General features: G+C 38.0%; 4 protein-coding genes across 5 annotated transcripts; 2 read left to right on the top strand and 2 right to left on the bottom strand.

Moving 5' to 3' along the window:
* The first annotated feature begins 3,602 nt into the window (after positions 1-3,602).
* On the top strand, positions 3,603-4,988 carry LOC130728846 (protein HAIKU1-like). The gene has a single exon (XM_057580433.1). It carries the CDS (start codon positions 3,603-3,605, stop codon positions 4,986-4,988), a length of 1,386 nt encoding a protein of 461 aa, XP_057436416.1.
* A 6,857-nt stretch (positions 4,989-11,845) lies between these two features.
* On the bottom strand, positions 11,846-14,680 carry LOC130733938 (UDP-glycosyltransferase 87A1-like). Of its 2 annotated transcripts, none has more exons than XM_057586229.1 (3): positions 14,066-14,680; positions 12,970-13,262; positions 11,846-12,826 (listed from the first exon to the last, which is right to left on the bottom strand). In XM_057586229.1, the coding sequence occupies exons 1-3, from the start codon at positions 14,559-14,561 to the stop codon at positions 12,155-12,157; spliced, it is 1,461 nt and encodes a 486-aa protein (XP_057442212.1). In that variant the 5' UTR covers positions 14,562-14,680; the 3' UTR covers positions 11,846-12,154. The 2 variants fall into 2 exon arrangements, with proteins under 2 accessions (XP_057442212.1, XP_057442211.1); XM_057586228.1 differs by having other exon boundaries at positions 11,846-12,832; positions 14,066-14,679.
* Positions 14,681-15,015: 335 nt separating this feature from the next.
* Positions 15,016-18,955, bottom strand: LOC130733939 (uncharacterized). The gene is made up of 2 exons (XM_057586230.1): positions 17,998-18,955; positions 15,016-15,629 (listed from the first exon to the last, which is right to left on the bottom strand). The coding sequence occupies exons 1-2, from the start codon at positions 18,754-18,756 to the stop codon at positions 15,414-15,416; spliced, it is 975 nt and encodes a 324-aa protein (XP_057442213.1). The 5' UTR covers positions 18,757-18,955; the 3' UTR covers positions 15,016-15,413.
* A 2,112-nt stretch (positions 18,956-21,067) lies between these two features.
* On the top strand, positions 21,068-22,957 carry LOC130728837 (uncharacterized). Its single transcript, XM_057580423.1, has 4 exons — positions 21,068-21,127; positions 21,258-22,340; positions 22,408-22,584; positions 22,667-22,957. Exons 1-4 carry the CDS (start codon positions 21,068-21,070, stop codon positions 22,955-22,957), a joined length of 1,611 nt encoding a protein of 536 aa, XP_057436406.1.
* Positions 22,958-22,961: the final 4 nt, after the last annotated feature.

Below are 22,961 nucleotides of genomic sequence, written 5' to 3'. Positions count from 1 at the left end.
TTCCAAGCTACCATTGTTTGCTCCTCAAAGAGGCCTTTGCCAAGGCAATCCTCTTTCACCTTATCTGTTCGTGCTTTGTATGGAGCGACTAGCCATCCAAATTCAGAAATTGGTGGAGAATTGCACTTGGAAGCCGGTTCGTATCACAAGGGGTGGGGTGGGTATTTCCCATCTATTTTTCGCAGACGATGTCTTGTTGTTTTGTCAGGCCTCCAAGGAGAAGTTGTGTTTGATTAATCAAACCTTGACGATGCGAGGCGTCAGGGATGAAAGTGAACCTTGACAAGTTAAGAATGTTCTTCTCCAAGAATGTGGATCAAAGGAAGCAACGAGAATCATCTGCTATTACATGTATATCAAGAGCTTCCAACCTGGGAAAGTATCTTGGTCTTCCAGTGTTGAAGGGTAGAGTAACGAAACGACACTTTGCCCCTCTCATTGAAAAAGTTAAGGCTAGGCTTGCATCTTGAAAAAACAACCTTCCTAGTAGGGCAAGGAGGGTGTGCTTAGCAAAGTCTGTACTCACATCCTTGTCGGTGCATGCCATGCAAACTCTTTGGTTACCTCACTCGGTGTGTGAGCGTGTGGATAAACTTTTTCGTAACTGTGTGTGGGGTAAAGGGGGAAATGGCCGAAATTGGCATCTTGTAGCTTGGAAAACTTGACTCAACCCAAAGCCAAAGGTGGGTTAGGAATAAGGAGTGCCAGGAAAACTATTGATGCTTTATTGGGGAAGCTGCTCCATAGTATGCTAAACGAAATGACAATAGGTCAAGGCTCTTTCTCAGAAGTATATTCGCTCTCCCTCAATACTAACAGAACAGAGGAGGATTGGGTCATCTTGTGTGGACTGGAATTCAGAAAGCCAGGGATGCAGTAGCACACGGGTTTGAACCAAAATTGAGAGATGGTGCGTCTTCATTATGGTACTCAAATTGGCTTGGCACAAGTCCGTTGGCGAGTCATGTTCCATTCGTGCACATATTAGATATGATGTTGACAGTAGTGGATGTGTGGAGACAAGGACGTTGGAGTTTTGAGGGGCTTAATACACAAATCTCGCAGGAAATTAAAGAGGAAGTTATGGGCATCTTGGTACCAACACGACATATTGGGGAGGATAATTTATGTGGCAAGAGGTTAATGATAAGAACTATATAGTAGCATCGGCGTACAATCTTCTCAATGATGATGGGGGATAAGAGTCACGATTATGGAAGCTTGTGTGGAAGGCAACCCCACCGGAGAAGGTCCGCTTCTTCCTTTGGTTAACGAGCAAGGATGCACTCCCAACAAACAACAAGCTCCATCGGTGTCGACTCGCGAGTTCGCCAGCTTATACCCGATGTGGTTCAATGGTGGAAGATGCTGAACACGTCCTTTGTCGATGCCCAGTTCAATTTGAGTTTGGAGAAGATTTTCCGGGGTGGTAACAGGGGTGCGGGCGACACTTCAGTTCAGAGCTTGGCTTTACGCTCATTTGCAGGTTCATCACCATGATTTGTTTCGTGAAATTGTGTGGAACTTATGGAAATGGAGAAACAATCGTGTTTTTGATCAGGAACAGTGGCAACCCATGGAGGTGTTGCGCCAGATTCATGAGGATACGTTGGAGTTCAGGCGGTGGGGAAGCGGAGTGGTCGAGCATGCGCTATTCGCGGTCCATGGAGGTGATCGGGTAATGCTTCATACGTATGGGAGCTGGCAACCAGGTTTGAATAAAATAGGTGGCGATGGTGTGATTAGAGATAGACTGGGGAGATGGGTCTCTGGTTTTTCTATGGAAGCAGGTGCAGTGGATGCCTTCAAGGCAGAAATTGTAGCGATTCACATGGGACTACTTCATGCTTGGGAACTTGGGTTTGACGAGGTGAATTTCTATGTGGATTGTTCTGAGGTCCAGCAAGTGCTCACAAATAACAAAGATGTTCACAGTTATTGGCATGAAGATGGGATTCTACAAGTTCGAGCAGTGTTGGCCAGAAGTTGGAGTGTTTCTGTTATTCATGTTCATCGAGATCGGAACACGGTGGCGGATGCGTTGGCGAAGCTTGCAATCACTTGAAGCTGGGAGTGGAAGGTATGGAAGTCGCCACCTTCAACGGTGGTTCCTATGCGTTGTCATGATGTAGTTAGTTAGTTTGTTGCTGTTGTTTCTTATTCCAATTTGTACCAAAAAATATATATCATTTAATATTTGATTCTTTACTTTTGAATTTGGACTAGCTCAACCTTTAAAGTTGGCTCGAAGGTGAAGAAATACATTTAGTCATATCTATAGTTAATGTGTAACCTTAACACACTCTCTCACACTCATGGTGAAACATCTGGTTCTTCTAGTTTGCAAGACTGAAGATTTAGGAGGCGTTTGGTAGAAGGTTGGAAAATACATTTCCGGAAATGTGTAGGTAGGGAATCATATTCCCGTGTTTGTTACAAGGTTAGAAATTGGATGCCCGGGTATAAAACATTCCCGAGAATGACATAACTTCCATAACTTCCGTCGTTTGATTCCCATGAAATGGGTTGAGAATCTTGCATTCCCATGGGAAAGTGAATGTAACTTCCCACTACTCACAAATTCCATCATATTTTTTTATCATTTTGAATTTTTGAATTTTTAAATTAAATAAAATTAAAAATTATTACCGGGAATCCTAAATCCTAACCAAACACACCTTAAATCTTACCCAGGAATGATATTCCCAACAATCAGACTCCCATGAATATTATTCCCGGGAATGTATTTCTCAACCTTCTACCAAACGCTCCCTTACAAATGACACGTTATGAGTGATCTCCAACAAACGATCTAGAATATGCTCTGTCACTATGATACCATATTATAAAATTCGAGTTAAGCACAAAAAAATTCGGTCAAACTCTCGAAATATAAAATTATTATTATATTAAAAATATACATATAATATAATATTTTATATTAGTTTTTTACAAAATAATTATATTATATTATATTATATTATACTATTGCACTTTAAAAAATAATATTATACTATATTACATTATAGTATATTATATTATATTATACTATATTATATTATATTCAAAATACTTCGTAAAATATATTAAATATTTTTTAACTAATATTTTATAGGTGAGTTGATGTTAAGTTTGACTCATCTATGAGTTTATACTATGTAAACACCTCTATATAATAATAAAACGCTTCCTACTTTCTTCATCGTTCTTCTCCATTGTTCTTCTTTGATTTTCCCTTCATTCAAATGTTTCTTACTATTCTTCAAATCTTCTTGTCTAAACCACTAAGCCAAGTTCCGATCTTTTTTCTAATCCAGATTTCATTGTCTTTTCTGTGCTATACTCACTTTTGTTCATTAGATTTGGTTTTTGGTTATGTTATTTGAAAATAATGTGTTTTTTCTTGATATTCTGACTTGAGCTTGAAGGTTTTTCCTTGATTTTTTCAATGAGTTAAAATTCCTTTGATTTGTGGAAATTTTGGAGTTCTTTGGTAAATTAAGTTGATTTATGTGAAGTGGTGTTCCTATTTGGGTTTTAAAACTCTTTAGGTGTTCTTGTTAGAATTTTCAAAGTGTTTATATCAGTGTGTGTTGAAAAAAATGGAGAGCTCGAAACGAAAGAATAATGGCAATCTGGGTGTGAACAAAACTAGTCAGAACATTAGGAAAAGTAATTATTTACATGAAAAGTCTTCTGATGTTTCACTTTATTCCAGAAGGCATCGTCAAGATGATGTGATTTACAACGTAAGCAAGGAGGATTTCCTGGACTTTGTCCAGATGCACACCGGATTGCAATCTCATGATCATCCACAATGGCAAAACACGCTGTTAAATGAGATGAAACCTCCACAAATTCTCCATGTCCAGAAGCCACCAATGCTGGAAACCCCTCTCCCAGTTCCTTACAATAATAATGTTGCATTTCAAAGACCTCCTTCATTCATACAAACATCATCAAGTCTTTTGCAGCCAATAGTTCTAAGAAACACCATGGGGGGTGATCTAGTTGAGTCATCAACATCTGCCAACAAAAGATGCTTTAAGAATTCAACGACAAATATTGGTTCATGGGGCATCCAAGCTCAACCTTATTCACAACCTTACCCTCCTCAACCACATGCAGTGTTCAATGAGCAATTTCATCCTCCACCTTCATCATCTATATCCATGAATTCCTGGGCGTCTATGCTACATTCTTCCACATCAGATGGCCTTAATTTACCTATGGATGTTTATACTAATCCACAGATGTCCACCGTGGGAGGTGATCTAGTTGAGTCATCAACATCTGCCAACAAAAGATACTTTAAGAATTCAACGACAGATATTGGTTCATGGGGCATCCAAGCTCAACCTTATTCACAACCTTACCCTCCTCAACCACATGCATTGTTCAATGAGCAATTTCATCCTCCACCTTCTTCTTGGGCGTCTATGGTACATTCTTCAACATCAGATGGCTTTACTTTACCTATGAATGTTTCTACTAATCCACAGATGTCCACCATGAATGATAATATTGATCCACACGTTCCTACCATGAATAATGTTTCTACTCATTCAGATGTGCATAACATGTATGTTGCAACAAATTCACATGTGTCCCTTGTTGGTGTTAGTGTTGCAGCTACTCATCCAAATGTGGCTAGTGTTGCTACTAATCCTCATATGTCTGCTATGAGTGTTGCCACCACTCATCCACCCGGGCCTAATATGAGTATTGTAGCTCATCCACATGTGCCTTCTCCAACATCTGAATTCCTTTTTCCTTCTTCACCATCTACTTACATGAACATCCAGTCCCCTCAGACCTATTATCCTCCACAGTCACCAGGAATGCAATTTCCATCTTTTTTCTTAGATTTCTCTTTATCTCCAGATTCACAATCATGGATTCCCGAGCCTCTGCTTTCTCCAGGACAATTTCCACCCTCACCTTCAGGATTTCCTTCCATTGCAAGTCCTAGAAGGGAAGACATATAACCTTCTCATTTGAGCCACTTGACCGGCCACAACACAGTGGGGCTCCCTGCTCCCATATGAATAAACTGTTGTTATTATTGTGAGTTTGTTTTCTTCTCATATATTAATGTAAAGTAAGCAAGTTGAAATGTATTTTCAGTTGAGTCTTTCATTTCTCAAGACCATGTTTCTCTTTTGATGATGATCACATTGGATGCGATTCTTTTAGTTTTTTTAAGTAAGAATGTAGACATTATTTGCAGTGCTCACTTGGAATACAATTATATATTAAAATGCATATGAAATCAATAATTACAAGTGAAACACATGCGCTTCATCTTCATTTTTTTAGCTTTTACCTAAATTTGTTTCCTAGTTATCGATGTATGATATGGAAGATTGTCTTATTTTTAGAAATGACTCGATAAAAGAAAATTATATAAGTCATAAACTTTACTAAGCGAATAAGGTTGGGAAGTGAGAACTATGAGATATAAGATTCTTAAAAATCTACGGTTCACGTGGGTTTTAATTATAAGTGTAATCTTGACCGTTAGTTTAATCCAACAATAATATTAATACCTCACATTTTTCACAATAAAAAAGTTCTCACTTGAATATATAAGACAAATCAAGTGAGAGGAGTCTTTACTATGAGAGATAAGAAGATTAAATCGTAACTATACATGGATTGCTTATATTAAAAGTAGTTTAGTGGTCACATAAATATTTTAAAAAGTTTGTAACTTTGTAACTTTATATTTTAATCTTTTATTCATGTTAGATCTAATATTTATAATTTAATCTTTTCTCTTATAATAAAACCCATGTCACTTTATAGTTGATACTCTCGCTCAATGGAAATGCATTAAGTGAGAACTCTTTTGTTCTTTAAGAATAGTTCAAATGGTAAGAGTTAGAGACATATAAGTTGAAGATGAGAAAATCTATAGAGATCCATCACTGAAAGGGAAATTTAAATGCTTTCCGATATAAAAAAATGTGAGAACTCTTTCCCCTGTTTTAACACCTCCTTTTCCTGAGATTTAAAGCTCGGGAACTTACCGAGAGTTATAGCTCGAAAATGAATTGCACCAGCAACAAGAGCAGCAGTGGAGATGGAGATGAAGTTGGAGATGATGATAGAGATGATGATGGAGATGAAATGGATGATATTGAACTAGAATATGAAGATGCAGGGGAGGATGATGGGTGTTGGTAAATCCGCAAGTGTACGAATCCACCCGGTTTTAATTATCAAACCACAAGGATTGTGAGTGACTAAATTCGGTTTAAGTCTTGAGTATGAAGGTTTGTTTTATTGAAAAAGAGATATGTCGAAGTAGTAATAAGGAAAAATGAAAATAAAAAGACAATTCAGAAAATAACATGCTTTGGGTTCTTGTTCAACTAGTCAATTCAAGCCCATCATTCTAACCACATGAACTCATGAATCTCTCCTTGATGTTATAGCCTAAGAAACTACCTATCGATGCCTCGCATAGATAATCCTTTCAAAACAAAAGATAAGCCCAATTCCTTGTGTACTTAAACATTTGTTTGAAGCATAAAGATTATAAAGTTCAGGCCAACAAACCTCAACCCTTCCTCTATTCCTAGTAGCCAAGATAGAAGGGGTAATCCCAAATCGGTTCCATAATCTATAACCAACTTTCGTTCTGATTATAGAAAAGCATAAAGCAAGCATGCATAAAAGCTTAGATTGAAATTCACAAAATGGGATTCAAGGGAAGAAGAAGAAGAAGAACATGTGGGAAAGAACTTAAGATTATAACTTAAACATGAAAAGTCTTACATGAAAACCAAAGCATAAGAAGAGAGATTAGCCAAGCAGGCTAAGAACCTGAATTACAAGCTTGGAAGCCTTCTCTCATTCTCCTAGATGTCATCTACCTCTGAACTTATGTAAAAATGGAATGGGTATAAAAAATTACAAAAGAAAACCACTAAAAACCTATTTATAAGCAAAAGAGTCGAGCTAATGGAAGGCTGGCGCTGGAGCGCCAGGCATGGGCGCTTGATCGCCAGCCACACGTTCTGATGGCTTTTTAGCTTCTTGTAACCCCCCTTTGAATGTTTCCATCAGTTCTTCATCCTTTTTTGCCTTCCCTCTTCATGAGTTATCAGCTGAAATACTTAAGGACCAAGACAAGGAAAAATATCAAGAAACTCAAAGGGTTTAAAGAACAATAGTCCTCACAATTCAAATGGAAAACACATGCAAAACCTAAACTTTATAAAAATGCAAGAAAGACCCTTATAAAACTACAAAATTACTAAACTAATGCAAATGCACAAATAAACGTAAAAATGCATGAGAATGCATGAAACACTACATGAGACACAAGAAAAGGACTCAAAACTAGTAAGGAAAAACCCTAAAAACATCATATAAATCCCGGTCATCAATGGGGAAAATGTTGATGGTGTAATGAGTGATGAAGATGAGAATGAGAGGGGTGGAGTGATGGTTTGTGAGTGAAGATGGAAGTGGGGAAGATGCAGGAGGGAGAGTTGATTGGAGTTTGGTGGGGTGTTAAATGGAGGAGTTATGAGGAAGTTAAGGTAGTTATGAGGGAGTTATAAGAGCATCTCCAATTCTAGTTCTTAGAGGTGAGTTCTTAAGCTAAGAATTAAGAACTAGGTTCTTAAGCATTGGAGATGGTTGACATGAAATTCTTAGTTCTTAAAAATAAGAACTAGTTCTTATATAAGCAATTTTACCTTATAAGTTCTTAGCATAAAAAAACATTTTTTCTCTCTCATCCAAATTGCTTTATTTCATTATGAGTTTTGTTTTATTACTTTATGAAAAAAAAAAGTATAAATAATGTAGTGTGTGAGACCAAATGATAGTTCTAAGAACTCAAAGTTAAGAACTTGTGGTTGGAGCAAAATATGCAAAAGTTACTTAAACATATGTGGCAGTACGGGCTCACATTAATAGTACTTAAGAACTCATCTATAACTACCATTGGAGATGCTCTAAGGGAGTTAATGATATTTATGGGGAGTCTGGGCGAGATTAAAATATCAAGCGATAGGCACCAGAAACATCCCAAGACCTAGGGCCTAGGAAATGATATTTTGATCATGTATAATTTCCCGAGGTTTAGTAACCTCAAAATCAATTTTTGAAAAATTTACATTATTCTTACCGAGGTATAAGGCTCGGGAATTGTCCAATTTCTTCAAGTATGGTTTCCGAGGTTTGGCAACCTCGGCCAAACCTCGGGAACACATATTTCACATTTCGAGCTTGACAAACCTTGGGAAATCCACATTTATAAATTATTGAGGCATAGTTCTCGGAAGGATTCTGAGAATTAGACCCTCGGGAAGTTTCCGAGTCACCAAATCTCAGGATAGGCATCACGAGACGTTATAAAGTATCCCGGGATTTAAAGCTCGGGGTGATCCCGAGGTACCAAAGCTCGGAAAAATCATCAGGGAAAGTATAATATATCTCGAGACTTAAGAGCTCAGTGTGTTCCCAAGATACCAAAGCTCGAGAATTATTTAAACAGAGATATTTTGGACATTTTCCACTTAAAGAGGTACCAATTCTAAGGGGTACCAATTCCAACTCCAAAAACTATTAATGTTATTTGTTGGAGTAAACTAGTCAAAATTACATCTATAATTAAAACTAACAGTGATTCTATCCCATCTCTTCTTCCCCTCCGCCGACTCCAGCTCTTTCTACCTCCTCCCACAATTTTTCTCCTCCGTCGATGATGCACAATTTTTGGAAAAGAAGAAATCTTCTTGTCGGAACATTTGCAGTTTTTTCTCCTCCACCAAAGATATGTACATCTTTCTACATTTATCACTTACACGATCTGTTTGGTAGAGAAGAGAGAGATGAGGAAGAGAGAGTAGAGAAGAGAGAAGTTGAGTAGAGAGAAATAGGTGAGAAATAGAGTAGATTTAGAGGTTGTTTGGTATGATAAAAAGAGAAGAGAGATAGAGAAGAGAGAGATATACCTTCTTTATTAAAAAATACTTTTATTATATTTCTGGTGCATTTCTGGCGGTTTTTGACACATTTCTGGGGGTGTCAAACCGCTAGTAAACTAATAAAAAAATAAAAAAAATGACAGGTCAAAATGAACGAATACTGGCGGATTTTGAGAAGTTTCTGGCGGTTGCAGCCGCCAGAAAAGTACGAAAATCTGGAAAAAAAATAAAAAACAAGCACCAACCCAATCTCTCTCCAATTTGGAGAGACTCAAAAAAGTGATGGATCCCACCATTTTTCTACCCTCTATCTCCCTCTTCCCTTCCACCAAACAAGGGTGCTTACCCTATCCCTCCCCTATCTCTCTTCCACCAAACATAGTGTTAATTCATTCTCGAACCATTTTGTTCATTGAATTCATTGCCATAGTTTCAATACAACCTTTTGCTATCCGATTCTTTACATGGTAATCGTTTCATATATAGACTGGGTTTTAATATGTTCATATGGTAAAAATGGCAACATATACCAAAGACTTGTACCTTAATGGAGAAAATTGAAAAATCTTACTTTAGATATATATTCATAGTAAAATTATCATATATGGAATCATTTATTTATATTTTTTTGGTACAGTCATCATTTATTTATATTAGAAGTAAGATTCATAGTGCCAATTTTGTAATTATAGTGACTCTTTTATGAACTTTAAAATGTTGATAGCCTTATTTGAGTAGCTGATTGGCTTCCAATACTTTTTGCCCACAAATTACTTGCAAATTTTAAAAACTTCCTAGTTACTAAAGAATAAAACTGTAATAAAATATGACAATTTTTTTTTACTTTCCTAGTGTACCTATTAGGAAATTTCAAAGCTATTTGTTAACAAATTGGTAGGAAAATGGTGTTAATCTTGGTAGCAATTTTACAACTAATTAACAGCTATTAAATATTTTAAAAGATTATTTTTTATACCAATTTACGGTTGATTTTGTATTTTTTTATAATAGTATTTTTCATATTATTTTAAATATTTAGTTCATTTAAGTATCATGTAAATAATTCAAATTAACATTACTTTTATATTTTTATTCATCCTAACTATATATGTATAAATTTATAGAAACAAAAATAAAAATAAAAAGTACATATAAAAACTGTAAATGATATTGAATGTTTTACTAACTAATTACCACATCTGGGGCAGGCCGAAGAAAAATTCGGGTGTGAGGCGTGAGAACTCTCGGCGGCCTAAGGGTCGGCCCTGTAAATCTGAGAGTGGTGAACTCGCTATTGAGACGACGTCGCCTAGCCCTCTGTCTCTTTCGAGTCTTTATTTCACCCGAGCAATGAAGGCTTGGTGTCTTGCTAAGTCCGTGGGCATGTCTTTTCCTGGAGGGATGAAGATGTTGTTCGAGGGTTGGCTGCAGTTATTAAAGAAAAATTTCCTTCTATGTGCTAGGGAGGTCGCTCTTTTCTCTTTTGGGTGGTTGTTCGGTTTTTTCTTGGGTGGTTTGGTGTTTTTTTTTTCCCCATCTTGTTGGGTTGTATCATCCTTTATTTATCAATGAATAAATTTTCTTTGCTTTAAAAAAAAAACTAATTACCACATTGTTCAAAATAACATGAAAAGTGAAGTACCGAATCCAAGCTTGCTCAAAGAATCTGTAGAAAAAAAAAAACAAAAGTTTGTTCAAAGTTATTTTACAAGTTTACTCATTTATGCTTATGGGTTTTGTCAACTATTCCATGTTGCAATGATGCTTGAAGGGTGCTAACAACCCTTAGGAAAAGTTCTAAGATAGGCATCAATTGTGTTTGAACAAAAAAACTCATTGCTGCATTTACAACTTCTGTGATCTCTTCTTTTGTTGGAGGTCTAGCATAAGAAGATGAAGATTCATGATTATCAATATCTAAAGCTAGAACCTGACCCCCGATGATCTTTCTCTATTTTTTGGAACATGAAATCTCTGTCCACATTTCTAATTCAACCATGGGATGCATAGAGAAATCCTCTCCATACTTCTTAAGCATTGCAACATCATAGGACTCCTGAAATAACACCAAAAATATTTTATCATGAAAATCAATTCCTATAAGAATATGATTAGTTTCTAGTTCTAAAGTAACCTACAACAAAGTTCTTTGAGTGTTGAGAGATATACGCCCCATCTTTTTTCTTATGAACACGATCATATACATCTCTAAAGGAGGCTGACTTCTTCAACTCCGCTGCCTATAATCAACATTTATTAGAGTATATATATATATATATATATATATATATATATATCGAGAGTGAAAACTAAGAGATAACCTAACTAACAAAAATCAAATTCAAGAGTGAAATTTAGAGAGAAAGCAAACTAGATCAAGAAGAACGAGAGATAATTGCAAACAAGATCGAGAACCTTGAACCTGGTCGAGGAGAGAGAGAGAGAGAGAGAGAGAGAGAGAGAGAGAGAGAGAGAACCAGATCCAGAAGAACGAGAAAGATCGAGAATGCGAACCAGGTCGAGAAGAACGAGAAAGAGCGCGAATCAGATCTAGAAGAACGAGAGAGATCGAGAACCCTCCAGAGAGAAAGCGAACAAGAAAGAGGGATTGTGCGTGTTGCGAACGAGAAAGAGAGATTGTGCGTGTTGTGAACAAGAAACAGTGGGTTGAAAATGTGTAATTACTTTTAAGTGTAACTTTGGAAAATAAAGGTAAAATAAAGGTTATGTAATGAGGATTTTACCGGGTGAAAATATCCTAGTTATATTTGGAGGCTAAAGTCCCGAATTCTTCTTTTATTTTGTGCAATGGTGGGGGTGCTGAGAGCATGAGACTAACATAGAAAAGAGTAGAAAATATAAATACTAGCAAATTAGCTACGGAAAGCAAATGCATGTGATTCTTAACTTCAGGACACCAAATAATCTTCCAAATAATTATGGCTTACAGTGTTCATAACTGAAAAAATTTCATGTTACACAGAAGGGTACAACAGAAAGTTCTAAATTCGAAGCTAATCCAGTGCCCTCTGAATATTATTTAGTGTTCAGAATCAATCATCTGTAGTGGAACCAATATAAAAAAGCAGCAATGAATGAACGTGGTACAAGAAGGTAGTGGAATCTGGATTTCTTATTTACTTTCAAACCACACACACAATTAAAAATCCACAATTTGATTGAGTTTGAGATCGAGAAGCATATTGTTATGCCACTTGCATTATTGTGCTGATAAAGGCATTCAAATCACTGTCAGCAAACCCACCAATCTCAATTGCACGATGACAAATAAACTGAAGTTTCTTTGCCCTCTCCCTAATTTCCCCAGCAAAGTCACTATCCAAATCCATAAATCTCTTCACCAACCTCACAATTTCATCTTTCTTCACAAAACCATTCACTTCCACACTCTCCTTCACCCTCCAACCAACCTTCCAATCCTCCACAATCATCTTACTATTACTATCAAGTGGTTGATCTATGAATATTGGGAAAGTCAGAAACGGAACACCAGCAAGAACACCTTCCTTTGTGGAATTCCACCCACAATGTGTCCAAAACCCGCCAACCGCAGCGTGGCACAACACTCTCCACTGGTCACACCATTCCAAAACCAAACCCGCCGTGTCCTTGTTAATGATGTCTCCACAAATTTCACTCAACCTTTGAGCCTCACCACGCGCCACCCACAGAAACCGAACCTTGCTCTCGCGCAAAGCAAGCGCGATCTCATCAATTTGAGCGCGTGAAACAGAGTAAAAGCTTCCTTGTGAGATGTAAAGAACAGAACCAGCAGGTTGTGCATCAAGCCACTCTAAGTAGCTGTGGCTAGGGGTGTTGTTCCCTTCAATAATGTTTTCTTTACATACGTTTTTCATCTGCACCTTATATGAATTAGAAGAGAAATGAGAAAAATGAGAGATACAATATATGATGTGATAGGTAATGCAGATGCATGGAGAGATGAATAAAAATGTATGAAAATGAGATACAATAGAAAGTGAAGCGTATGAAACATTACTTTGTTCCCTTCGGTGCTCGATGTTGGACTTTTTTCAAGGGTGAAATGAGGTGTGGCGGGGCCAATAGTGTAAATGGGCATGGATAACTTTGCTTTGAGGACATCAATGGCTTCAGGCTCTAGCTCGTAAATGGAGGGAAAGAGAAGATATTGTGCTTTGTGAACCCATGAGAAACCTTTGAGGCACTGTTTCAATACTCCCTTGCTACGGTAACTGTCATCGTTTAGAGGAAAATCGGCAACGCGGGTTGGTGAAACTCCAGGAATGTAATCCATAAGTTTCTCACCATTTTCTGGTTTGCATCATTTACAAGTTAAAACAGAACTTGAATATCTTCAAATATCAGAGTCAGAATTAGAATACCATACAATATTTTTTTGGTTACATAAGGAATGAATACCATACAATATAATTCTACATAACTTTGTAATCCTAAATTCCCAAATAAGAGATATAAAACTGGCTTAAATCATCCTATTCCTAGGTGGACTAATAATATTTAAGATAAGTAAAATTTCTAAACTACCTATCTTAAATATCATTGATCTACTTAGAATTAAAGTGATTTAACCCAAGTTTTTTTAGGGTCATTTAAACAACTTAATATGCAAAAGGATAAAAAAAAGTCATGATCATCATGGTAAAACCCCTATAGTAATTTCGACACTTTTTTATTATTAAGTTTTCATCCGCAGCCGACCACCATAATCGAGATTAATCATCTAGACACTCAGAAATTACATAAAGTGGATCAGTCTCTCCTGACAAATTATTCTCCTTATACACCACTCTCAGATCAAATATTTAACTAAATGTTTATCAAACTCAACTAGGGTACACTTTTTTATTCACATACAACACTTAAATCTTTGGATTAGTTTTTTTCCCTCTAAAGTCGTTCAATTACCTAGGAGTTATTGACAAAGCTTCTCCCAAAAATTCAAAATTAATTGTAGAAGTATTTCAAAAAAATACACTTAGAATAGAGAGACTTATCATTAAAAGACCAAGCTCCATGGACAATGCTTTGAGCAGGCAATGTTATCTTTCTTTTTAAAGTAGAAGAAGAAGAACATGTATTTTGATATTGATTACCTGACAAGTTGACGAGGTAATGACCATTTTTTTCTAGAAGGTGATAGTGAAGGAACATGGAAAATGCAGAAGCTGACATGGTCCAAAACGACGCCACCGGAATATTCCTACGGATTCCGACACCGATAACCCAGTATAAGAAAGTGTCGGACACAATGATTGAAGGCGGAGGGTCAAGGTTGTTCAGCACCTCCTCGAAGGGGTGTTCCATTTTGGTCATGACAGCTTCCATGAAGGCAGGGAGGTCGTAGCCACGAGTGAGTTCAGAGGGGATGACGTTGGGGATTGAGCGGATTTTGATGTTGTCCGGTTTCGCGTCGGAGCCGATGAAGCTAAGCCATTCTTCGGTGACCACCAAAGTAACAAGAATGTTGTTGTTTTTGGAGACTAACAGCTTGCATTGGTTCATCATGGGGTTGATGTGGCCGCGAGCATGGTAGGGCAAGGCCACCACGTGACAGGGGAGAGATGGTGGTGGTGGTGGTGGAGCTTCCATGGAGGAGAAGTTGTATGATTAGTTTGAGAAGAGGATGAAGAGTAAGGCTCAAAAAATGCTGAGGTATTGGATATTTATTTTCAATTGCATTGTCTAAACAATCTCGATCTACAATGACCTCGAATTAACAAGTGTAAGCTTTGATCATCATGAGTTTATTAAATATAGGTTAGTGTTTTATTCAAGCTTAAAAGCTTACTTTAAAGCTAAAGATGACGCCTTACCTAAGTTTTTTAATTTTTTGGACGGCCAAAATTGAATATATGAACAAAAGCACCAGTACAAAAGAGTTCCAAGATGCATACAAGCTTATGTCAATGCTAATGCTAAGTATCTGTGAATTGGGATCAAACAGATAACAGTACTAGTAAAATGAATTGAAAAAAACAAATGGTACATATCCACGAGGCACTAACGTATAAAAGAGTAGAAAACATAAATACAAACAAAATAGTTAGGGAAAGGAAATGTGATTCCTTAACTTCAGGACACCAAATATAATCTTTCAAATAATTGTAACTTACAGTGTTCATAACTAAAGAAAAAATTCCATGTTGCACACAAGTGTTCTATGTTTTCATGGAAAAATTGTTCTGTCCAAAGCAAAAAGATAAGCCAAGAAAAGAATGACTATCAAAACTGACAGTGTACAAGAAAAAGTTCTAAATTCGAAGCTAATCCGGTGCCCTCTGAATATTATTAAGAGTTCAGAACTCAGGATTTGAAAAAATGCCTTTGCTTGCTCACTCCCCAGTTTGAAGCACTTTACCAATGTTGACCTACAGAATCAATCATCTATAGTGGAACTGAAGGATGATGAGATGATGATACATATTAAAACTCAAGTGTTAATTAGGTAACAGTGCCACTATCTTTCTGCTGATTCAAATCTATGAAAAATGACTTTCCAGCTTCATATGTTGACCAACAAATAGCAGCTGCAGGAGCATGAAAGAGCATCCTTGGAATCCATCCTCGCATGAGCCCTCTGTATCCGTCCTTTTTCACTATTGTTTTAATGACATCCCCAATTGAACCGCTTTTGAACCTATCACAACCGCAGACGCCCTGCACCATTAACCAATGTCACGATTAATTCTCCGAGGAAAGCAAGGATATGGATAAGAAAGTGCAACATGATTCCCCTCAATTTCCAACCACCATTCTCAAACCCAAGGGGTCCCAACCATTCATATAATAAACTGGCTACACTATCAGTTTCCACTTCAAACATAGAGGTATGATTCATTACAAATCCACTTCATTTCCACTCCACTTTTTATATCTTTCTTCTCTTTCAAATCACTCATCAAATCTCTTACTTTCTCTCTCTTTTCTCTCCACTCTATTTCCAATTTTTAAGGAGTGTGAATGAAACTTTATCCTTCTAGATAAGCATCAAGTTGATCATACACTACATTACACAACACAGCCAACAATGACAACAAAAACTTTTTTTCTACTAGGCGAGATTGATTACATGGATCAACGATGTCAAAATGATCGACCATAAGAAAATAACAGTACTAAAAAAACAAATAAAATACATCTCACAGTTGTGGAAACTCCATTCTAATTTGAAACTTTTTCTATTGATCAGAAGGTGGTATAGTAAGACACTATTTCAAACACATTTTTTATTTGTTAAAATTCATGTGTGACCCACTTAATTGGGAGAGGAACCTATATAATTTAGCGCATCTCACATGAATTTCGATCAATAAAAGTGTGTCAGAGTGTGTAGCTACCACTTATCTTGATTGGAAAATATGAAGTTATTCTGATTTAAGAATTAAGATATGGTCTTGTAAACCTAAAGTGATCTTCCTATAAGCCATGGTAAGATTAAGTAAATTTATGAGGATGCTGATCTACACAAGAGGATCCTACATAAGAGTCCACTGAATCAATTTATGCTAATAAAAAAATGCAACAAGAATTAAAAGAAAAAATTGGAACAACTAAAAATGTGACACTAACATCCGTCACAGGTACAATTATCTTCAGCATCACTCCAGTTCAACACCATTTTGTTAAATTTCATAGGCACAAGTAATCAGGTGGATGGTAGTTTGCATAGAGGTTCAATTTAAGTCTTATTATCCTAAGAGCCAATTAACAACACTATACTAATAATTAATTCAATTATCATTTCCAATGGTTAACTTCTTCATACAGTGTATGGTAGGATAGACATCCTGCATTTTCCCCATCCTCCCACAATATTTCTTACTGGTTTCTTAGTCTATCGGCTATCAATTTCTTGATTAAATATCTTTTGAACACCCTCTCTATTTTTCACTCAGTCTTCACTCCTTGCATATGCCAACAGCTTACCATAGCATAACTCTTTTCTTACTATGCCACTCCATTATCATTTGAAAAATCTAAGTTTCATGATCTCATTCTTTTGTATTAAATTTTACAGAGACAATTTCAAACAAAGGTAAAATCACAGATTTAATGTGGGTATGTCATATTCTATCAAAGGGACCATGCTTATGGATTGATGTGCTTTGTTATACCAAATAGCATGCCCAAAGTGTCTGATCTGTTATTCAAAATATTTTGCATTCTAATGACAAATCTGTCCCCTTAGGAAATGTGCTACTGCCCTAGTAACCAACTGCCACTCAGCTTCAGTGATTTTGTTTTTTATTTAGATAGAAGAAGAAAACTCATTAATGAGAAGAAAGTTGAAGTACAACTAAGGGGTTGATAATAAATCCCACACAACAGAAGAGACTTGAGGGAAAAAAAGGGGAGGGGGTTGAAGAAAAAAACTAGTAAGAATCTAGCAAGGCTACTTAATATATGACACGGCATTATAGCTTTCAAAGAGACTTTGTTTTTTTGTTGTTGTTGTTCTGCAACCCAACATAACACTTTGAAGCATCCCAAACCCAAGAGCATAAGTTCGCTCTGGAGCACTTGAGGACTAGTTTTGACCCCTTGAGCTTCATTACTCACACTACGGCTACCTTTAAGCTAACCATCCCCTCAACATGTCTTAAGACCCCCAGCTCAAGAGCAACCAAGCCCTATCCAATTAGGCAAGATTGGCCACATGAATCAATTCAATCGAGTATCGACTACATTGGAGTCTATTAAAAGGCCCAAATTACATTAAAACTACTTAGATTAACATGCTCCCCAAAAAATTCCTAAAGTCATCCCCTATCCATTTTAATCAAAAATAAATATTACATTCTCAAGTTTGAAAAAAAAACTAATGTTATCCATTTCTTTCTCCACACCACAGAGCACAAATTCCAGAAAGAACACATCACTCATATCAAAAACCTTGAAGGCATGCACTAGCAATTCAAACTCTAGTAAAAACTAGATTAAACTCATTTTCATATTCTTATCAGGGCAAAAACTAGCCAAATATGCGAAGCAACAAGAACAACAACAACAATACTAGTAATCTTACCTGACACTGCAATTGAGTTTTAACCACATCAAGCGGCGTTGTAACCACAGCAGCCAATGCCCCCGCGGCCGCCCCAGCGGTGGCATGAACCACCCACCGCTCATCATCCACGCTCTCCGGCGAGACCTCCATAAGCCCCCTCTTCGCAGCCTCATACGTCGCGAAATGCACCGCGGTAAACGGCGCGTTCATCAAAACAGTAGTCCTATACGACGCGTAAAACGCCCCAAACCCTTCCTCCGCCATCACCCTCTTCACACAATCCAACACCCCTTTATACCCACTATTCCCCAGCTGCAGCCTCTGCTTCACCATATCCATCGGCGTCAACACCGCATCACTCGCCACCGTCGCGCAAACCCCAGCAGCCGCATGCGCGACGGAGTTGCTAGGGTCACCATCAGAGAATCGCTTCTTGCAGGTCTCGTAAACGGAGAAATAAACCGCGTGGGCGGGTCCAGCGCCGAGGCCCATGGCGCCGATGCCGCGGTAGAGGGCGGAGGGGCCGTCGGATTGGAGAATTGAACGGAGAGCTTGACGGACGGTGCCGGTTTTGATGGGGCAAGAACCGAGGGCTTGCATGTGGGTTTTGACGGTGTCGACGGGGAACATGGCCATGTGTTCGACGCAGCCGGCGATGGATCCGGCGATCATGAACTGCCAGAAGTGGAGGCCGTCGTGGGTGGATACCATTAGATCCGGATGGAAATCGGGTCGGAAATCCGGGTTTGGGAATTTGGTTCTTGCGTCTGTGGCCATTTATTTATTCCACAAAATTGAGGGAAAAAAAGGTGCGAAATTGAAGTGTATTGTTTCAAGATGGAGGTTGAATTGAAGAAGAGGATTGAATTGCGTGGTGGAGTTGGGGACTTGATGAGGTAATTGAATTAGGGTTCGAATTTTCTTCCAAATATTTGGGAGAGGGATATGGGATTTTCTACCGTCTGTTTTTCACGTAAAGGAAACAGTGTATATGTTTGAGACAAGGAAAGTGAAAGTGAAAGTGAAAGTGAAAGTGAAAGTGAAATTGAGATCCAAATATACAATGGAGTAAAGTTAAAATGATTAATTGATTGTCATGCTCAGAGATTTTCTACCGTCTATTTTTCTAATTGCATAACTTTTTAGTAATATCAAAATTCATCACAGTATATATCATATGTATCATTTATACTATTTTTTTTTCTTTTGATCTCACTCTAGATATTTATACCAATTGAGTTATAGTGTAATAATATGGTATATATAATGTGATATGATAAGATAATAGAGAGTTATGTGGTAATTACACATAATATCGGTGAATCTTTGTAGTAAAAGTTAGGCTTAATCCTCAAATTAGTCCCTGTCTTTGTTTCGCCGTCTGAACCAGGTCCCTGACCGGAAAAATTTGTGGCATCAATCCCTCTTGTTCAAAAATGTTTGGAGCCAGTCCTCGCCGGAGCTCGGAGCTCCGGCGAGGGATGAAGTGGCATGCTGACTGTGTAAATAAATGTGACGTGGCACTTAAAAAAATAAAAAAATAATATAACTTAATATAATAAACACATAATTAACCCAATTAAACTTAATCTCATCCTAATTCCCCAGCCAAAACCTAAACTAACTAAACATTCCTAATTCCCCAGCCAATTTCCCAATTCCCAAATCAATCCCCAATTTCCCAATTCATCAACCGTGAAGAACCCTAGTTCTTTCTTCTTCTTCCATTTCGAGCCCTGCAATCAATCCTCTTCCTCTCGCCGATTCTTCCTCTCTCCGATTCTTCCTCTCGCTGCTTCTTCCTTATGCTGTGCTGGTGTTGTTCGTTCGAGAAGGTCACCGTTTAGGACAAGGCTCTTTGTCTTCGATTACTAAGTAAGTAGCCACATTCTCTTCTTCGAATACGAACAAGCTTGTTCGACTGGCTGTTCTCTTGGAGGCTTTGGGTTTCCTTTTGGTTTTGTGTGGTTCAGGGTTTATGGTTTGTTTGGGTGGGTTTTTTCGTTTAGGGTTGCTATTTAGGGATAAATGTTTATTTGGCTTCTCTGGAGTTGCAGGATGGTGTTTACACTGATTGTTCGTCATGGTGGTTTGTTTGGGACCGCCCCTTACCTGCATTACTTTGGTGGTGGTCGAACTGAGCTTCTTGATCAAGATGAAGACATATGGTCCTACTTTGACACTGTAGCCATTGTGAAAGGGATGGGATACAAGGAGTTTAAGTTATGGTGGGTCACTGCTGAGGATGCTGAACGACATGTCTTCAGGGATTACAAAACTGATGCTGATGCTCTTGAATTTGCTAAATATGCGAGCACACTTGGTCAAGGTTTGTTGTTTGTAGAAAATCTATCACAAGAGCAACCTAGTGTTGGCAATGTTCCCACTATTGCCATGCTTCCCTCTGTTCCCACTGTTTCAGCACAAAACAACAAGGTACCAGCACAAAATAACAAGGTTTCAGCACAAATGAATAAGGTCCTACCAACAAAGATGAAATGTGTGAGAAGGTCCAGTCGTATACAAGCTGTGGTGACTAAAGCAAAATATTTGGGCAAGCCTTCCTTAGTGGTTCTCTCTGACGATGATGAGATGGAAGTTGAGCTGCCTGTGAATGTCAACACTAGTCCTGACAACAATGTTCCTCAGGTAGATGTTTCTCCTGAGAACATAAGTCCTGAAAATGACAATGTTCCTGGTACAGAGCAGGTCCCTGAGGTAGATGTTGTTGTTGGTCCTGAGAACATAAGCCCTGACAACAATGTTCCTGAAGTTATTGATGGAGATGGGGAAAATTCTGACAGTGATGTTTCTGTGCAAAGAGAAAGGCTTCAGGATAGTGATGAAGAAAGAGACTTAGGGCATGAAGATGTATTGGACAACACATCTTTTGCTGAGGCAGAGGCTCTTTTGAATGAGCATATCAAACAGATGCTTAGTAGTAGAAGTGAAGAAGGTATGGGTCTAGCTTTTGGGGATGAGCAGTACTTCCCACTAGCCAATGAGCAATGAGCAATACTTCCCACTAGCCTTTGGTGTGGTTGAGTCTGAAACAAAAGATAGTTGGATGTGGTTTATGGAGCTATTGATGGATGACATTGACCCTGAAAGATCAAGAAGATGGGTCTTTATCTCAGATCAACAAAAGGTAATTTTTTTTTTCTTTCTTTGTCATGCTTTTGTATAATTTGTCTAGATTTTTGTCATGCTTTTCTTGGTCACTGGTCTGCCTTAATGTAGAAATTGTCATGATTTTGCCAAATTTTATGTGATCATAGGGTTTGATGGAGGTTTTCAAAGAAGATATGCTACATGGTAGTGAACATAGACTATGTGTGAGACATCTCTATGCAAATATGAAAACTAAATTTGGAGGTGGTGTGCTTTTAAGAGATCTGATGATGGGTGCTGCCAAGGCTACATATGAAGCTGCCTGGAAAGAAAAGATGCTTCTGATAAAGGATGCCAATGAAAGTGCTTATCAGTGGTTGATGGAGAAGCCAACTTCAAGCTGGTGCAGACATGCATTTAGCCTTTACTCAAGATGTGATGTGGTCATGAACAACCTCTCTGAGGCTTTCAATGCAGCAATTATGTTGGCTAGGGACAAGCCTATTTTAACTATGATGGAGTGGATTAGGACCTATGTAATGGGAAGGTTTCCACAGATGATGGAGAAGCTGCACAAGCATCATGGACAGATCTTGCCTAGGCCATTGAAGAGGATATTACATGAGGTTGATCACATTAAGAATTGGATCCCTAGGGTTGTTGGTGCTCAAAAGTATGAGGTTCGACATACTATCACTTTGGAGAGACATGTAATAAGCTTGAAGGATAAGAGTTGTACCTGCAGATTCTGGGAACTTAATGGCTTTCCTTGTAGACATGCTGCATCTGCACTTACTTTCAATGGCAATGATCCTAAACAATTTGTAGATGATTGCTACAAGAGGGAAGCCTACAATGCAACATATGAAAATTATGTGACTCCATTACCTGGCCCTAACCAGTGGATTGTCACCCCTCATGATCCTGTGTGCATTCTACCACCCATGTATAAGAGAAGTGCAGGGAGGCCAAAGAAATTGCGGAGGAGAGACCCATATGAAAATGATCCTAACCCAACTAAATTACAGAGGGGGGGTGCAACTTGGAAGTGTAGTAGGTGCAAGCAATATGGGCACAACAAGAGAGGATGTAAGAACCCTGTTCCAGAAGAGCAATCTGAAGTTGTACCAGAAGTTGATGAAGCTGTACCAGGTGAAACACAAGCTGCAACTGCACAAGATGATGGAGTACAACCTACAACTGCACAAGATGATGGAGTTCAACCTACAACTGCTCAGAAGAAACCAAAGGTAATTAATTCAAAACTGCTTCAAAAAATATGAAACCTATAATGATGGATCTTGTTTATTTCTGCAGAACAAGGGATTTAAAAAATGCAGTAGATGCAAGCAGTATGGACATTATAAAACAAGATGCAAGAACATCCCAGAGTTAATTGTAATGCCTCAGCCCCGCTCTCTTCCTGGGATTGTTATAAGGGAGCCTGTCAATCCTAATGTCACTGCCTCACTCCCTCTTAATTCTGGAAAAATGGTATTATAATAATTCATTTTCTGGTAAAATTATGCAATGAGTAACTGGTAAAAATTATGCTAACAATTGAATTTAATTTCAGAAAGAAAAGGTAGTGGAAGATCCAAGATCTGTGGATGAAAATTGGCATAAGATCTATGCAGGGACTCATGGAGGAGCTACTACTTCATATGTCATGACTGGGAATCAGGGAGGAGCATCCACTTCTGGTTCTGTCCTTCAAGTTCAGATGGAGATTGAGACTTCCAGTACTGTTGAGAGGGTTGCAACTGAGATTCCAGAAGCCACAAGAGACCAAGTTATTGAAGATGGAGAAACTTTACCAACACAGTGCAGTGTTGTCCTTGACACAGCAATGGGGGAATCAACTTGACCTT

This window comes from Lotus japonicus, chromosome 1 (assembly GCF_012489685.1).
Source record: "Lotus japonicus ecotype B-129 chromosome 1, LjGifu_v1.2".
NCBI classification, from domain to species: Eukaryota; Viridiplantae; Streptophyta; class Magnoliopsida; order Fabales; family Fabaceae; genus Lotus; species Lotus japonicus.
This window is presented reverse-complemented; position numbering and strand designations above follow the sequence as displayed.

Bases quoted from the DNA above. Each gene is read 5' to 3' on its own strand.
- LOC130728846 (XM_057580433.1), top strand. From the start codon at position 3,603: ATGGAGAGCTCGAAACGAAAGAATAATGGCAATCTGGGTGTGAACAAA.
- LOC130733938 (XM_057586228.1), bottom strand. From the start codon at position 14,561: ATGGAAGCTCCACCACCACCACCACCATCTCTCCCCTGTCACGTGGTG. The intron at 13,263-14,065 runs GTAATCAATATC...GATGCAAACCAG, and splicing joins TTACCTCGTCAACTTGTCAG to AAAATGGTGAGAAACTTATG. The intron at 12,833-12,969 runs GTAATGTTTCAT...AATTCATATAAG, and splicing joins CGAGCACCGAAGGGAACAAA to GTGCAGATGAAAAACGTATG.
- LOC130733939 (XM_057586230.1), bottom strand. From the start codon at position 18,756: ATGGCCACAGACGCAAGAACCAAATTCCCAAACCCGGATTTCCGACCC. The intron at 15,630-17,997 runs GTAAGATTACTA...TTAATGGTGCAG, and splicing joins AAACTCAATTGCAGTGTCAG to GGCGTCTGCGGTTGTGATAG.
- LOC130728837 (XM_057580423.1), top strand. From the start codon at position 21,068: ATGGATGACATTGACCCTGAAAGATCAAGAAGATGGGTCTTTATCTCA. The intron at 21,128-21,257 runs GTAATTTTTTTT...ATGTGATCATAG, and splicing joins TTATCTCAGATCAACAAAAG to GGTTTGATGGAGGTTTTCAA. The intron at 22,585-22,666 runs GTATTATAATAA...ATTTAATTTCAG, and splicing joins CTCTTAATTCTGGAAAAATG to AAAGAAAAGGTAGTGGAAGA.